We start from the raw sequence: 18,507 nt of genomic DNA on the forward strand, positions 1-18,507 counted from the left end.
TAAGTTTTTATTTGTGCCGATATTCTCCTTCCCATGTTTAAATATAGTAAGCAGCAACTCTTATTATTAAAGCAGCTGTTGAAATATAGCAGCCATGACAATAAAACTTTGACCTCATGCATTGTTTGTCAACTGATATACTGTTAAAATCTCCTTCAGAGTACTTTATCCCACGCATGCACCCAATGCCGTGGGTGTCTGAAGGAAAGCATGAAAAAAGTGACTCATGCCGAAATGAAAGATTGCCATCATTTGAACAGACTGATGAAGCCAGCAGTGTTATGTATCCCACATCTGAAAACAACTAGAGTGTACATACAGTGAACATGCAAATATGCACAGTGTAAAAATAGGGCAATGTATGCACAGAGAACCTGGTAAAAAAGACAGTGATGGAGCGCTTTTGGTTGCCCTGCTGAATTGTGCCGTGTCTCAGAAACCACATCCCAGGAGGCAGACACAGAGTCTCAGCACTCTCATATTAAAATGGTACCTACTTTCTTGGTGGGGGCAACATGATTTCAAAGACACATTATCACACACCTACACGAAAGATTTCATTTAGAAACAACCTGATATACTGCACTTTTTTTCTCTTTATTTTAAACTCGATATTTACCTCTCAGGCTTCACCGCCAAACTGTTTCTGTTCCCGCGAGGCGACCGAGAAAAAAAAAGTCAACTTCTGCAATATTTAATAGTACCATTTTAACTTTGACACGAGCAATCATTCTGTCAGCGTAGGTGTCATTCTCTTACAAAATGATACCCATCTTGTTTTGGCGTGAAACAGCCATTTCAGCGAATGTGCCTCTGAAACGGTTTAATGTTAACGAGACTGCTGCAGTGTCCACAGAACTGGGTCATAGTTAAATAATTCTGGGGGAAAGAAAGCTCCAGCTGTAGTGGTGCTGTTTCCCCGCACACATTATTTATACTGTGGGCATTCAAGTGACACTCCAATACAGAGTGAATTACAATGCATGAGCTGGTAGGCGTGTAGAGTCTTATAAAATATTGATTTCTGTCGGAGCTCAAACCTGTGGCCTTTCAGTTGTACTTGGGGATACACAGATACAGCTATATAATAGATAGAGTTATTATTGTAATCATTAGATGGGTCAAGTATCAGGTGGAGTTAATAAAACTGTAATATTGCAATTTTACACGCCTTCCAGAGCATCATAATTATACTTCACACAAGCCTAAAAAGGTGTGTGAGCTATTTCAGTTACATGCAATTATTCATGTTGATTTAAATGTATTTACACCACCAAGAACCAAGTGAAGAACTCATCTTCGGGGCATGTAAAAGTGACTTATTTAAGGTGGAGTGGCAATTATATAATCAAGTACAGTTGTTACTGCTGGGAAAACGGCGCAGTTTGTGCCTGCTGTGGAACATTTTGGCTTATATGATGTGAAACGGTAAGCTTAAAAAAAGATAAAAGAACTTCTACTTCAGAACGAAACAAAATAGATTTTAGATTTAATGAAATTACAGATCAATTCAGGTTTACTACAATTTTTTGTACAACACGTTCTAGACTCTCACAACAGCTGCTATCACAAAACACAGCTGGAAATATCGTCACTCTGACCTGCAGCTACAAGGACGCAGTCATTTTCTATTTATGATACACTTTTAATGTGAATGCTCTACATTTTAAGCACATGATTAGCAATGACGAGGAGAAGCTGCATTTAGGTATTTAACTCTCTTCCAGGCTTTTAATGTGAAATGTGTGATCAGTAAACTAATAATAACATTTTATCAAGGTCACTGAATGAGAAACTGAAATTCAGTTCAATTCATTTTTAATTGATGATTTTCACTTTTGAAATGATATATTTTAGTTACATATTTTTAAATAGATACTGTATTTGTTCCTTGGTTGTACCTGAATCTATAACACATTGCTTCCACCAGAAGGTGACAATAAGGCATCAAAAGTATTATTAAACAGTATTATTATTATTATCAGTATTATTAAGCAAGAAAAACACAAAGAATGTGTGATTATTAATAATAATAACAAAAGAGTGCTACAGGAATGTTTTTTGCAGGCCATCCTGCAAGTTAGGACTCCACCCTATGCCAGAATCATACTATCCATGGATATACTTTTAACTTGTTAAAAAAACCTGTCACATCATGATAATGATATAAAATGATAAAGTGGCGTCATGCGTTTACTTTGCCTAGCACAAACGACGATGACAACAAAGTCCAGACATGTCTGAGAGCGAGAGCAGTGTGTCATTTTAGTACTTAAAAAGGGAGTTTCTTCAATGACATCCAATAGAACATGATAACGCAATATGCAAGACAAATGTTGCTGCTAACAATGGGAACAGTGAACTTGTTTCACCACTTGAGGCAAAAACACCACTGACTACTGCTAGGCTATGAAGGCAGGTAAAGCAGAAATACGAGCAGCGACCCAAATGACTCACCTGAGCATCACTTGAGCACTCACTCCTTGCACTCTATATGGCAAGAAGAGCCAATGGTGGATGGAAATTACTAATGCGGTTACACAGCAGTAACGCAGGACTTTAAGCAACTGGTTAAAACGCTCAACTAAACCCAAGCTAACACACCCTGAGTAAAAAAATATTTTTAGATTTAAACTTTATTATGTGATCATATTGTGCAGGCTCCTGAGGAATTACAAGGTTAAGTTGCTTTTCCTATTAAACTGTGTTAAGCAGTTGCATTATTTTTTTTTTTTTACTGAAAACTTCTGGAGAAAACGCTGCCGAGACTACTATTGTGCTTACAGTTGACTTATGCCATGTCAGTGGATATAATGCTGTGTCACTGCTACATTAATGCTGTGAAGGCTACACTTCAAATTAGGTAGTCTGTCATCAATGACAGTAACTCAATGGAAAAGGAGGATGGAAAATGCCTTTCATTTTGTTTGCACATAAAAGCTGCTGCCTGCGAGCTAAGATCACCAAAGAAATGTTTAATTTTTTCCCCTCTATTGTCATAAATATGGTTATTGCAAATTTTCAAAATATCATGATATAATTGGGCTTTACTGCCCCATTACCATTTTGGGTTAATGTAGAAAATATGTGAAAAATAAAAGTTTATGGTACTTACATAGTTTGTTCTTCACAAATTGACACCACTTCTATGATTTTTGAAGCCTAAATGTAATTTTCAGTTAATAATAAGCTATAAACGACTGAACGTGAGTGTCACCACTGCTTAGCTGTTTTGTTCAGATCAATGACACTGAAGTTCTGGAGTCTCATTTAGCCATTTGTTACAAAATGCCTCTTTCCTTCAAAAGTGCCAACTCATTCCCAAATCATTTCTGGGAGACTTTATTTGAATGTCAAATTGTACTTTTGCTTAAAATCTATAATGAATGTGATTCAGCATCAGGCCACAAAAACTCCACTATCAGTCAGCCTCTAATGTGTACTACTCACAATCATTTTCAAGCATCAGAATAAAGATTAGACTGAAAAATGGGGGAGGGGGGGCAGCTCCCGGTGTTACAGCACAGCAACTCGCCACCCAGGGGATTGTGAACCGAGCCAATCGTCTCCCCGTCTCGAGTCCCTTCGGCTTGCAGCACTGCTGCAACTAAAGCAACACGGCCACACCACTGGCCTTCCTTAATTCACCATCCATCACTTTCATTACAAAGCAGCACAGTGCAGGCTCTATTGGTCTCAGGAAAAAGAAAAAAAAAGAAAAAAGGTTACACCACTTTCTAAATCACTGCTTCACTGTAGTGATTCTACACTGTGCAGCAGTTTGTTACACCAAATTCAACCCTTTAATCTCTAAAAGAGATGTTTTAAAACCCCCACGGTGTTCACCAGGTTTGCTCAGTCTGTATTAAATAACGATTACTTTGTTTTATAAATAGATGACTGCATTTTAAAAACCCCTGTCTCTTTTATTCCTGTAAAAGAAGGAATAAATTTAGCTGATAAAGCCGGCAGAATACAAAAATGAATTTACACTCTCGTATCGGCTATCATTTTCAGAGAGCAGTTGTCAAGTTTCTTCAAATGCTTCTGCTGCTCTGCTGCTCTGGAGCAAACCTCTTCAAATATAAATTGAAAAAGAAATTCATTAACCAGCTTCAGAGCACGCCAACACAGTTTCACTAAACACATTTTATTTCATTGGTAAAATAGAAATGATTCATGGTGCCTGCCCGGCATTTCCTAAACACACCAAATGAACACCTCTGAAAGGCATGTGCTACTTATTTTAGGTAGGACGTAACACGTGCACAAGCCTGGAGGGTAGAAAACATCATCTGTAATCCCTGAGCTTATTCCTGTTACTTTTCTCCTTTTGGATAATTAAAGGTATCCTCGAGGTGCTGTTTACAAATTGAAGTTGTATCTTAGGAGTTTATCTGGACACTGGTCCTGTTATTTCGATACTAAAACCTTGGTTCATATCTGAAGAGACTGAATGAACAGAGAATATAATCTACGAATGCATAGTTGTGGAATTTCACGGCTCCAACCCCCCAAGAACCTCAGGCAAACTCATTGTGGTTTTGCTCTAAAATTTACTGCATCTGTGTTTATGTTACTATCAAGTAGGTACTTATCAAACAATGAATTCAAGTAATCCTAAAGCTGAAGCTTCAGACGTCTTTACACAGTACTGTCATCTGTTATCTCTGAATGAAGTCTCTGAGATGGGATATATATACTTGGTATGGTCTCCTCAGGCACACAGCTCTGGCTTTGAGTGGAGAAGCCGGCCATTCAAACCTTATGTTTGCGAGGGACAGTCTATCAGAGAAAAGCTAGCTTCAAGGAAGCACTAAAAAAGCCCATTTGAAAAGACTGTACCAAGGCCCAGTATAAGACAAATAAAGATTGTTTTGAAATCACACAAAGCTAATCTTGTTGAGTCTACAGTTACATATTTGGCTCCCGTATATTTGCGATTTAAAAAAGAGGAAGAAAGAAAAAAAATCAAGACATCAATGTAAGGAAACAACAGTGTGACTGTTTAAAGAGTAAGTGCAACAGCCTTGCTGTGACACTTTACCTTTAAGAACTTGTAATGCTGCTCCAGATCTTCATCCTTGAAGCCTGTCCCGATCTGGAAGAGACGAAAGGAGATAAGAGGCACGCACACACACACATATACATATACACACACACACACACACACACACACACACACACACACACACACACACACACAGTCTTAGATGTGTGTGAGGCAGCAGACATTTGGCAGCAGGCTGCAAAACAGAGAACAGCAAGAAAATCCCTCCCTACACCACGAGCATCTTGTCTGCCTACTTCACATTAAGCAACATGTCACCTCTCAAAAGACCTGAGCCCGCTGAGACACAAGAATCACCCAATGCGCTGACACACACAGAATAAGCGGGGAGGAAAACAGGCTGGTGTGTCATGCAAATATAGGATTTCCCAGCTTACAGATCTGCATGTATTCTGCAGATCTCCATGATAAGCTTCACTGTGTGCTTTAAAGGTAGCATTCAAGAAGATTTGGAGGTTAATCCAAGCATGTGTTCATGCATTCGTTATCTGTGCTGGTCAAGTCTTCTACCAAGCCAACTGCAATGTATTTTTAAGAGCACCTGTTCCACATGAAGTAGAGGTAAGCCAATTACTGCACAACTAGTCTGTTTTGTGGATAATCAGAGCCTCCCAGCAGCTTAATCCAATCAATACAAGTGTATGTGCGCAAGTTAACAAAAGCAAACAGCAATGCTCACCAACATTCACATTTTTGACACAACAACAACGAAGCAAAATAAATTATTCTATTTTGGTAGTTCTGGGCTGAGCTTCCTATTCTTGGTCACCTCAGCCAGGTCCACATGTTTGATTTGCCCGATTGTTATGCTGGATGCCCTTCCTGACACAACCACACAGGGATTTGTTTGTTAGATAAATGTTTAAACCACTACATTATGCAAACACTCTTAATTTGATGATTTAATTTTTGGTTTTATAACTCAAAGCACAGGGAGATCAGTGTGAGCTTCAATGCAAGCCCACTGACTCACCATGCTGCAAATTTAAAAAATATATTTAGTTAAAACTTGACAAAAACCCAGCAAAGAAAATGAAAACCCAGACTTGGACGGAAATAAAGTGCATGAGCAGCAACATGGAGAAGCGGTTAGCACGGTCACAGCAAGAAAATTCCTGATTCAAACAACTGCCTGGGAATGCCCCATCCAATTGAGGGGAGTATGGAGCGCTCACTGTGGCTGAATGGGTTCCCTGTGGTTTCCTCTCACAAAGACATGCTTGGAAGGTTAACATATCTTATGTGACCATCTGTGAGAATGTGGGTGCATGTGGTTGTATCCGCATTTGCCCTGTGATGGACTGAATAGCTCAGAGTTAATAGATGGAAATCTGTATGTTTTTTCAGTTTTTAACCTTGTCAAACATGCCTGAGGAGGCGTCGGTTCATTGAGACCGACTGCATGTCAACTGCTTTTACAAAATGTTTGTATTTTTAAATACATGGACTAAATCCTGCCCCTGACAACTAGCCCTAATATTACTTTTAGTAACAAACAAACACTGAAACTAATAAAAATGGATCCAAAACTAAACACTGACAGCTGTGCACGAACGTCCTTGTCTCTTGCACCCTCTGCATGCCTATTTTCTTTCTCCCATATGTGGGAATTTTGTGTTTGTGACGTGTGTGTGTGTGTGTGTGTTTTGCAGTACCCTCTTTCAATTTCTTCATGGTGGAGAAAAGGTTGTGTGGCTCAGGTCCTATTTGTTTGGCAGCACTTTTCTTTTCCAATAGGCTTTTTTATTTTTCTATTTTGACGAAAACCTCTCAGCTTGCTGCTCTGACTCATTCCTGCCTGCCTAATATCAAGCTCCTGCCAAAGACTGCAAACTGTAAATACACTTCTAAGGTATTTTAATGGGCTCACAGAGAACAGACTCAACAAACAATCATTTAATGAGATGCGTGTTGACATAACTACCAGTATTTGTTAGAAAAACCTAGCAGAATAAAGGCAAACCAATGGTTTTGATGTACATTAATAAACTGTGGACATAAAGTGGAGAAGACTGAGATTTAGATCTTGTTTTCCACTGTGAAAGTTCTCAAAACTACAGTATTTCAGTACTGGTCATTAACAAATTACCACTGAATCAGTCTTAACTATGTATAAGTGCTGGTTTCTCATTGTGTACAACTACTTTACAAGTACTTGTTTTAATCATTTAAATGACTGTAAATAGCTAAATGTATCTCTCAGCTGTCACCTTCCATTTCATTAGTGTCCCTTTTCTTCTCTGTGACAGCAGCCTGTGTGAACTGTGTGTCCACAGCAGCAGTACTGCTCCCAAATCTGCTGCTCACTCAAGGACACTTCACAGGACATACAGGTGAAATTACATTTGGGAGATGGAAATGTGGTTTAGATTCTGCTTTCGGCTACAGAGAGGGTTACTGAAGTTTACAATGTCAAAGACAAAACATTTATTCCTTTGTTGTTTAGCTGACACTGGAGAGCAAAAGGAAGATGAGTGCAGCACACAGGAGAAGTGGCTGCTGCAGTCACATGGCACACACTGACAACTGCAGAAAAGATTAATGGCGTGTTTCCATGTGCCCACTCATCTCATGCACATGTGAAAAAATATGTACACTCCAATTTTACTGAACATAGCTGTCCACGTGAGACGTTTAGACAGGAAACATGATCTGAAGTATTTTTTTCTTCCATTGTACAAAAACAACTGCAGGAGTTGACTGCTGCTCAAACTGAAATGCAAGTTCAACACGTTACACGACTTTCAGACTCATCTAATAATACTTTTCAATTAAGCCCAAACATTCAAAGCTAACTATCAGCTTAACCACAGTTAAAGTTGGTCATTTTAAACAACAAAAAGCCTTTAAAAGCTAAATGCCCTTTGAAGAAGTGGGAAATGAATTAAAAAGAAATCAGGAAAAATGTTAAGACTGTTTCACAGTCAGATACTTTGCTTAGAGTCGTGGGAAGGGCCTTGAAGGTGGGGGTGCTGTAGTGTGTTACAAAAGTTGTCGGTCCTGCAACTAGTAGACCCCGCTGCACACAGCAGACACGAATAAACACCCAAAACTGAACTGAACCGCTCAATAACAGCCGAGAAAAAATACAGCGGCTTGCACACAACATAACACAGATGCGACACTAAGTAAACTGCACAAGACGGACACACACACCAGTCAAACTATGAGGTTTGTTAAGACAAAGCAGTGAAGACATACAATAAAACTATTTGTGCACTGCTGACCAAAACCTATCAAAATATGGAGCCAAATTTATAAGTACCCTTTTGGTAACAAAGGCAGAACTGTGAAATTACTGCTTGATTACAATGTTAAACTGCACAGCGGCAGCTTGTAAGCCAAAGCCTGACCTTCATCTGGGTGCAGGTTATAATACTCCAAATGTGACTTGGTGCTCAAAAGTTTAGGCGATAAATGTCCATGAGGACATTTAGCTAGTGCGAGGTATTGGCTGATAGCTAATTTTGAAAAATGCACCACTTCTAGAGATGTCCAGTATGTACCGTCATTTAACCATGATGCTTTTATAAGGGGGAAACAAAAAGTACTTTTACTTATTTTACCCCCAGTTTGCCTTTTGCAACTGGAGGTGCTGCAACACTGGCAATACCCCCACTTCTCTTGGCGTTGGTTAGGCTGATATCAATGCATTTATGTTCACCAAAGACAGTTAAATGAGTCATTTGATTGATTTGCTACTTTCCTTCTGAAGTGGAGCCTAAAAATAGGTCAACAATGCAGCCATATGTGATCTAATGTGTACTTGAGGCAAGAATAGTGCCACTGAGTTGTGAAAATTCTCATGGTGACCTAAAAAATTTAAGACAGTTTAATAATCTTTAGGGCTTTTTATTAGTACTTGTTAAAGTCATTTTAAGACTTTCTAAAGGCCCTGTAAACACAGGTGACCTAAAGTAATGCCTGACTGCCTCAGTCAGCTGAAGGGCCTACTCTGTAAACATGGTTTAAATGATGCCCTTCGTCTTTGAGAACTTTTGCTGAAATTTACTGTTAATGCCCAACAAAAAAAAAAAAAAAAAAAAGGCATCTGTCCAGAAAACATTGGCTTTGTTAAGCCTTTACGTCTGTGAGAGTGTCAGCAACACTTACATCTTTCTTTCCCATGTTTTATGTGTGAACATGAATAGAAATGGAAAATGAATGACACTGCCTACAAAATCCCAAATGTTTCCAAGCCTGATTTATAACAAGTAGCCCAAAAAGTGCCAAAACATCAGTCAGTTAGCTTGCAACTTAGTTATACAGTTTTTGGCTCTGGCTTTTGAAGACTGTTTGTCCCCGTGTATTTTTAAAAATATTTTTAAAGTTACTGTGCATGGAGGAGGTGATGCTCCAACATGACTTTAGAAAAGCACAAACTGTAACTGCCAAGTTGCCTTTCAGAGAATTTAGTCAGTACAGCACATATAGTATGGGACATCACACCCCCGTGTGTCCTGGCTGAAGAAACCTGCATTCATGCCTTTAAGGTGGATGACCTGTGATAGCATGCATACCACCCCGCCTGCACATATACCCCATGTCATCACAGTCATTCCTCAGTTCTTATGCTCTTCATCTCGCTAAAAACATATCTGCTGAGTTGAGATAACTATCTACTCCTAGTTATCTCTGTTGTCTGACTGCTTTAAGTTAGTTTAACTGACCCTGCTGGTGTTAGCTTCCACCGCACAGTTGGTGTGTAGTTTGCCCGCAGAGTGCCAATTTAGAGTGTTCCTGTGCAGTGCTTTGCTTTGCGTTTTGGTATGGATGCTAAACAGAAGCAAGGAAAGCAGAAATCTACGGTTCACCGTTTCTCTTCGCACAACGGTGATCATCACCGGTCACTATGGACGATACATGGAGCCGTCCCAGGCTGCTTATCTGGCCCTGTCCCAAGACCATGGTGTCGGTGGCTCTGCAACACTGCTGTCTAAGCAGAACAGATTCTCCGCGTCACATCTGGATTCATCAAGCTCATGCTTTGCGTATCTAGCCAGAGGTAGAGCTCTGTGTAAACAGAGGTTGTCCCACCAGATTACAGAAGCTCTCTCACTGGCGTACAGCACCAAGGGCCTCGCTTTGCCCCAGGGTATAGGAGCTCATTCCACCAGGGCAAACTCACAGGCTCTTTCTAAAGCCGTAACTGTAGGTGATGTTTGTACAGCAGCTAGTTGGGCATCACCGCACACTTTTGTTTGGTTTTATTGTTTGTACATTACAGCTCATGCTGTCCTTAAGATGCTGGTGGTCCAACTCCAGTTCAGTGGCTGCTCTGCGGGGGTGTATATATATGTCCCATACTATATGTGTTGTATGGAGTGAATCAGCTGAAAGGGAACGAACAGTTACGTTTGTAACTTCTCTTCCCTGAAGGAGAGGAACGAGGTCCAACACGAGATTCCCCGCCCCGCAGCTTGGCTTGGTGAAGAGCAGCTATTGAACTGAGGGTTGATTGATGAGAGGAGCTATATGTGCAGGCGGGGCTGTACGCATGTCATCACAGGTCAAAGGTGTGAATACAGGTTTGTTCAGCCAGGACACGCGCGGACACGATATCCCATACAATGTGTGTTGTACCTCTCCTTCTGGGAATAGAAGCTATAGAGGTAATTGTTTGTTCTTCACATAAATAAGCTCAAATAAAATGGGGGCAAGTGGATTTCACAGTTGGAGATTTTATCTGATCTGAAAGTGGCCAAACTCTGGACAAGTGAGAGTAAGAGTTGGGGGGACTAAAAAATAAAAGCAAGACTGGACGCTGCAGGCCAAGCTGACAGGATAGTTGTAAACCCGTCACCTCTGTGGCTCATTCGGCATTTTTTTAAGTTTGGATCTTTGAACTGGAAAACTAAAATTAAAAATTGCTCACAATGTACTGAAAAAAATCTCCTAAAAATGAAGGATTTTCAAGCACTACAGATAAAATCAACACGAGCAAAAGAAAAGATTGATATAAAAATCAATGAAGAGCTAAAAACCAGACTTCTACAATTTTCACTCCATCTTTTGTTATCCACAGCAAGGGAAATAATTATTTCACCCACTGCTGAATTTGTAACTGTTCAATTTACAAAGAAATGAATGGCCTTTAATTTTTTTTCATTTTAATAAATAGAGAAAATACCAACCAAAAATCTAGAAAATAAAACCCATTACATAAAAGTTATAAATTGATTTGCACGTCATTGACTCAAATAAGCATTTGATTTCCAAACAAAACAGTACTTTTTGGAGAAAACCTTGTTGGAAAGCACAGTGGGAAGATGATTCTTGTAGTTAGTCAGTGGGTTTACACACATCTCTGGAGGGATTTTGGCCCATTCTTCTTTATAGAAAGTCTATAAATGTTTTCGGTTTCTTGGCTGTTGCTTGGCAAATCAAAGCCTCAGCTCTGTCCACACATTTTCTATAGGATTGAGGTTTGCAGAGGTCACTCCATGACTTTAATGTGCTTTTCCTTCCTTTGCTGCCTTAGCTATATGTTAAGCGATATGCCGGTCATTGTTACGCGACCCATCTTCAGTGTTCTGGGTGAAGTAAAGATCTTCTCGTCCAAGATTTACACGGCTCTGTCCAGTACTCTTATCAGCATAACAGCCCCAAAGCATAACATTTCCACCTCCGTGCCTGTCTGTGAGGACAATGTTCATACTCAGGACCATACTCAATATTTCTCTTCTTCCAAATACGGCAGAGTTCGATTTTGGTTTCATCTGACCACAGCACTTCCTCCCTCGCCTTCTCTGAATCAATTAGATTTTCCTGGCAAACACCAAGTACTAAATCATGTTTTGCTTGGGGGACAAAACACCTATTTCACTCAGTGACATGCAAATCAATTTATAACTTTTACTTGATTTTTTTCTGGATTTTTGGTTGATGTTCTTGCCCCATTAAAATGAAACAACTATAAACATTACAAACTGTTCATTTCTTGTCAAAAGAGCAAACTTCCAAATTTAGCAGGGGATCAAATAATTATTTCCCCCACTGTACATCTGCCGAGCTGTACTTACTCAGGATAGTGATCTCAAATATGAAATCTATTTACAGATGAAATAGTTTAAAAAAGAGAAAACTACCAGCATTGCCTGAAAAGTTAACGTGGGTCTTTAACGGGCGCTTTAACCTCCATCGGCTCCACTGGAGCAGCTCATGGGCCAAAAGCGTAAACGCTGCGGTTGTACCAATGAGCTCCCAGGTGTGAATGTGTGTAAGTAGATGTTGTAGAAAGAATGTGTGTGTGTGTGTGTTCGCTGCTCTCTAAATCCCTTTTCTCCGGATAAAGACATAAAAGTTATAGAGACGGAAAAAAAATGGAGATGAAAGGTTTTAAGAGGACAGAGGAGAGGCTGAATTTATGCTCTGTGCTGGAGTCATACTCTGACTTGTTCACACTGTCATTATCTCACACACGTACAACTACACACACTGAAGTGGTCACGCATGTTCCAATATATGCTTACCACTTATTCCAAGACGCATCCAGTCACACCTCCACACTTGTGGACACAACGATTTTCCTCTAACTCGGACTTGAGGGGAAACACGACAGTTCAAAGCGCGAAACAGACTCACAAACACAGCTCCCACACACATAAGAGGCAAAAGCAGCACACATACACACAGAAAAACCTTCGCACTTAATTAACACTCCACACTCTACAGCACCTTAATACAAAGATGTGAAATATGCATTGCACAGAAGACAAACAATAAAATATGTCAAAATTAATTATCTTTAAGCAGAAAATTAGCTGCACTATTAAAGACTTTTTAACACTATCCTCCCACACATCACATGTTTACATGCATCAAAAGCCACAGGTCAAAATTTAATTACACTGATTAACATTTTGAGCTGAAGGACTCAACAGCTGCCTGGAAATGTTGACACACTTGTTCTGGATGAAAATATTAAAATAGTGTCTCTGGAGACGTTTAATGTGGAACGCCAGGAATGCAAGGCCATTCAAAGATGTTTATAGAGCGCAGATATTCCTTACAGTCAGACTGGGAGAAAATAAACTTTGTGCTACTTTTCTGAAAGGAAATTGAGGATGTTGTCATCTAGCTGTTTTTTTTTTAATCTTTACTGTTTTATGCATATATAGAGCTGCTTGTTTAAAAAAAAAAAGTCTTATGTCTATGTTTTTTTTTACATAGACATAAGACAAAACACACACACACACACACACACACACACACACCTTGCAGACGGACTGGAACTCTTCATTTTCTTCATCGTAACAAGCCAGCAGGAAGCCCCCATAGGTGCCTGTCCTTTTTCCTTTCCCCAGATAGGCCCCAATCACACACAGGTCCACTGTGTCTCCAACTCCCTCCAAGTAGTCCTTCTTCAACTGGGGGAGGATAACAGCATGTGAGAAATACATTTATGTATAAATCACCCCAAGTTTTGGCCATCGTTCAACACAGGCAAATAAAATGTGTGACTTTAAATGTCTGCAATTTAAAAAAAACAAAAAAAATCAGTGTTAAATGAGTGTAATCAGTTATGACTCCAGAGGGTACCAATTATCTGTGCATAAATTAAATGCCTGAGGGTATGTTCATGTGTTTTGTTTTTTTAAACAGTATTAACCGTCACAGTTTTCGAATGCTGCGTGAATTAGTTGAAAACCCGATAGTTTAAAAATGTCCTCCAGAAATTCAAACTCAGTTTGGATGAAACTGTTTTAAACAACAGTGTAATCAACTGAGGTGTGCAGAAAAACCCCCAAATTCAAAATCTGTTACACTTATCTGTGTTTATATTTTTGAGCAGAAACCTGAGAAAAAAACATGTCTGTAATTAGAATACGAGGTACGGATGAAAAATTTCTGAACTCTGCAGCTGAAAATCAAAAACGTGATTTCGACTCGGCAGATATTCCCTTCAAGGCTGTCTCATCGTGCACCTCTGCCCACCTTCGATGTTAAAGGCTTCGAGATCACCCTCTTTCAGTCCCGTTCCCTCCCCTTTTTCTTGCCCTTCTGTGACGTATACTGGATCTTCTCCGGTGTGTAAAAATGGCGCTCATTAAACTTGACCATCATTTTGGAGAAAAGGAAGTCTCAAAAAAGTCTCAAGAAGGCACATCTGGTAAGCAAAGGCTGTCTAGGTTTGCTGAGTGCTTACAGACGCTCCTGCAAAGTTCATGTTTCTGATTAATCTTCTCACTTAAACAGAGCTAGGGATTGAAAATCTCACCATTAGAGATGAAGTCACATCCATGTGAATATCAGTGACATAGTAACTCCTTTTCCTCATTAGCATCTCATGGCATTGGTCATTATAGATATTAGTATAATAGTAAAAGTATAATTAGTAATATGAAGGTCTCAACCAACATGACCACTTCATCTATGATCATGCTCATCTCCATCTGTATGCAACATGTGCTAATAAATAATTTGGCATTTCTGTAAGTTTTTTTTGAATATGCAAAATTCAACAAAATCAAGCTATGTTAGCTTTATTAAATATTGTTAAATAGATCAGGAGTAAGAATTTGGTAAAAGTGTAAATCGTGTGCATGAAGGTTATGTGAGGAAACTGGAAAAGTGCCTGTAAAATGGCAAAAGTGACCTTGAGCACAGCTTGGACTCATTAGGAGATAATTGTTTGGAAATTTCACAAAACTCTGACCAAAAGTCTAGTAGAAATAGTGGTTTTTGTGAAAATGGAAAAGTGCCTGTATGAGACCTTCAGCACTATTTGGATGAAGACCAATTAGGTGATCATTGTGTTTCCAGTTTGAGTACATTTTGACTGGTTTAGTAGGAGGAACAGCGACTCTTTTGAATTATGGAAAGACAGATGATGGCTGTTTCACTATGGCATAAGCAAATTAACAAAACAAAAATAAACATCAAATATCAAATGAGCAGGCTCCTGATTGTACTCTACATCTGACATATTACCTGTGGGCTTGAAAAACTGCAGATTCTTCAAGTGAAAAGCTTTAAAAATTGCTTGAGTTGTAGCCAGAGTCTTAGCGCTCATCGCCATTACTGATTCAACGATTGAAAGTCATGTCAGTTTGACAAAGAAGTTGTGTGAGTTGTTTGTTTTGGGCTTGTCTGTGGTTCAGGGTAAGAACGGGACTTTCAGGGAGTGCAAGAGAAGATGACCTTGAAGGCTTTACCTTTAAATAAAGTACGATTTGGAATTTTACTTGGCAAATGTTGGGGCTTTCCAAGCACACCATGTAGCTACCAAGAAGCAAAAAATGAATTGCCTTTCTATAGTCACTCTAAATATATGTGTGTTTGTGTCATAACTTTATGATAGGGTAAGTGCACATCCGTTGTTAGGCAGTGTGTGTGTGTGACGTGAATGTGAATGAATAATGGGTAACAAAACCAAAGTGCATCACCACACATACACACACACACCTTGAGCCAATTATGAGAGCGCTTGGCAATTTCATAGGTGGCATCCTTCTCTAGAGTCTTCACCATGAGGCCCTCGCAGGAGTCTAAACACACAAACAGATTAATACTCCAACACACGATTCCTGCTACGCAGAAAGGAAATTAAGAGATTATCTTTCAGATACATAAAAGGTCTTTGTTTTCTTTTGAAATACACAAAACAAAAGCAGGTTGAGGACACAAAGACAGCCAGTGGACAAGGACACAGGCGTATAACTCAAAGAGACGCACGGGAAACACAGCTCTATGTGCTTCCTCGTAAACAGAGCCAGACAGACAACGCAAGAAAATTCAATTACACAACTAACAAGTCCTGTCTCTCTTATGCAAACACACAACACAACAAACACACACGCCAAACAAAGGGACGGCATGCAGGGAAAGGACGACTACTACACACAAAGCCCTCGCACAAAATCACAAATGAAATGAATCTCTCGCACAGCACACCCCCACACACACAAAAAGGTTCAAGACGCACAGGGACAGCAGGCGAGGAAAAAAGAACACAGTCGGTGCACACACAAAAAGTTATGAGACACAAAGAGACAGCAGGAAGGAAAACAAGTTAGAAAGCCTGTCTCCATCTAACCGGCACGTATACGCACGCACACACCTCGGACAGATTGCTCCAGGAACTCGGCGATGGTGTCGGTGTTGTCGGAGTCGATGGATCGGGCAAACACGAACTCCCCCTCCACCTCTGAGAAGCTTTCTCTCAGTAGAGCCCGACGCCGACACAATGGCTGTCGCACCAGGGACTAAACACAACACACACACAGAGAAACACACACACAATTACAAATGGCAAAACTGTATCATTACAACCATTTCCTCTCTATAGCTCGGAGCCTTGCGATGACAAGGATGAAATGCCATCTCAACCATCTACCCACTCATACACAAACACACAGTCTCAGAGTATACTCACAGACACACAGCCACGGCAGCTTTGGGCACACATACAAACACCCACACGTATACATGTGCACGCACAGCCACACACACGAGCAGCCTTAAGTCTGCAGAACACACAGTCTTATGCGCGATTTATACCCTTACTCGAAATGTATGCAGACAATGAGGCCGACGCAGCCTGCAACGTTCTGCAATTACACCTTCGGTGATTGTTCTATGCTACAGTGTCGACTTTCTTTTACACTTACATATATGCACTTTTCCACAATCAATGGCGATTGAAGCTTGTACGAGATAAACAGAGGCTTACTGCAATTTTTCCTCAACCTGTAAGGAAACTGGAGGGCTGCTGCTAGCGGGCTGTTGAAGGGAAAAATGTGGAGTGAAGTTGAACAACTATATTTTGTCGGGGGGAATTTCACTGATATTCAACTTTTATTTTAATTCATTTGACTGACAAAAAACTGAGGTGACAGGTGTGAGCTTTATTTGAAAATCACTGCTTTTACTGAAATTATTGCAACTCAGAAAACAGAAGAGTCTATGCACAGATTGGTGGAGCTCTGAAAACAAGGAAATGTCATACTGGCAGACCAAAAGGCTGCTGCTTTTGCATTAAGAGCATGAAAAATAATTACAGCCTATTACATTTTACATTTTATTTTACAAAAGTTGGTTCACAACATTTCTAGGTAGTAGTTTGGTGCAAGCGACGCTGCAGCACAGCCAACCTTTCGTTCCACACATTCTTTGTGAGGATGATTCTAACCATCTACTAGAGTTTAATTTATCCGTTAAAAATAACTGAAAAGGCCACATATTCTTCTAAATATCACAAGTCAGACAACACTTGGCTAAAGCAGCAAAGCACCCACATACAGCATTGACAAGAGGACAATACACTAAAGGTCAACAGATGCAGGTTTCATCAATTAATGATGACACTGCAAGGTTTTTTTTTTTATGCTTCATTTTATTCAGCTTAGTTGCAGCTCTGAAATACTGCTGCAATTTCTGACTGACCAGAAACCCCAAAACATTGTGGGAAGCTGCTGGGGATCATACCCTTAGGAGTTCAGATTTTGACTGGAATTGCATTTTTTAAACATCTTCACATTATGTCTACTTTTGTCTTTTTGACTATAATTGAGGTAAATTTTACATCTATATTGTCATTTGACATGTGTCAATTGCCTGTAGTTGGCAGCACATGGATTTATACACTCTGACAGTAGCTTGGCACAACAGCTAGGCAATGCCAATCCTTAATGATGCTCTTGTCTTTATACATGTCATTGCTCTGAAATAGGACTTTGGCATATTGTGACACGGTGACATGCATTAATACAAAGCTGAAGTGTGCTCTGGCATAGAGGTTGTCGGACATGCACCTGGTATTTTGCAAGAATATATAGCAGTGAGCAAGAGGGGGCGCAGAAAAGAAGCCAAGTTTGGTGCTACATTCACTATCATTTCATCATGTACACCAGGGGTTCTCAAACTTTTTCTAGCATGCCAATTTCAGAAGGTGAAAAAAGTTAAAGCCTTACAACATTCTTGAATTTTACTTAAATGCAGGTCAACACAATTCATCAGCAAATTGTAGATTATTACAGTTATTTTTTGGTACTTTTCAAATTCCAAGTGCCATAGCTGCAGTATTACAGTAAGAGTGAACATACCCATCTGTAAATACACAACATATTCATTCATATCCATTATTGCGAGAAGTTCTAGCCTAGTTGACCTCAGCTCCTTGACCTCTGCCAATCTGCCATATCTACAAAATTCTCTATATCTATCTAAAGAGAGAATTTCTGTGACTCTTTACAAAGTTTTTTTTTTTTTCATTCTCTGTGCCGTTCTTCTGTCTCCTTTCTGCACAAGAGTTATGGAGGCTGTGTTGCCAGTGATAAATTGAAGTTTGGGCAGTATTTTGTGTTCAAACTCAGGAGGACTTGTGTCACTACATGGAATCAAGACCGATTTATAAAAAGAGCAAGTTCAAATCCACCAAGGGAGAGAAATCTCGAAGGATAATGAGACAGATGAAGCTGGACTTGAACTAGTAG

The 18,507-nt window shown here is 39.7% G+C and overlaps 1 protein-coding gene across 1 annotated transcript in view; it reads right to left on the bottom strand.

The window, feature by feature from the left end:
• lig1 (ligase I, DNA, ATP-dependent) overlaps positions 1–18,507 on the bottom strand; it is a 66,052-nt gene that overhangs the window by 5,159 nt on the left and 42,386 nt on the right. Inside the window, exons 21-24 of the mRNA XM_019347486.2 lie at positions 16,134–16,278; positions 15,479–15,561; positions 13,288–13,440; positions 5,048–5,101 (exon numbers count right to left, since the gene is read on the bottom strand). Of these exons, the coding sequence (XP_019203031.1) occupies positions 5,048–5,101; positions 13,288–13,440; positions 15,479–15,561; positions 16,134–16,278 (435 nt within the window). The remainder of the gene's footprint in view (positions 1–5,047; positions 5,102–13,287; positions 13,441–15,478; positions 15,562–16,133; positions 16,279–18,507) is intronic.

The sequence above is a fragment of the Oreochromis niloticus genome, linkage group LG18, assembly GCF_001858045.2.
Source record: "Oreochromis niloticus isolate F11D_XX linkage group LG18, O_niloticus_UMD_NMBU, whole genome shotgun sequence".
Lineage (NCBI taxonomy): Eukaryota > Metazoa > Chordata > Actinopteri > Cichliformes > Cichlidae > Oreochromis > Oreochromis niloticus.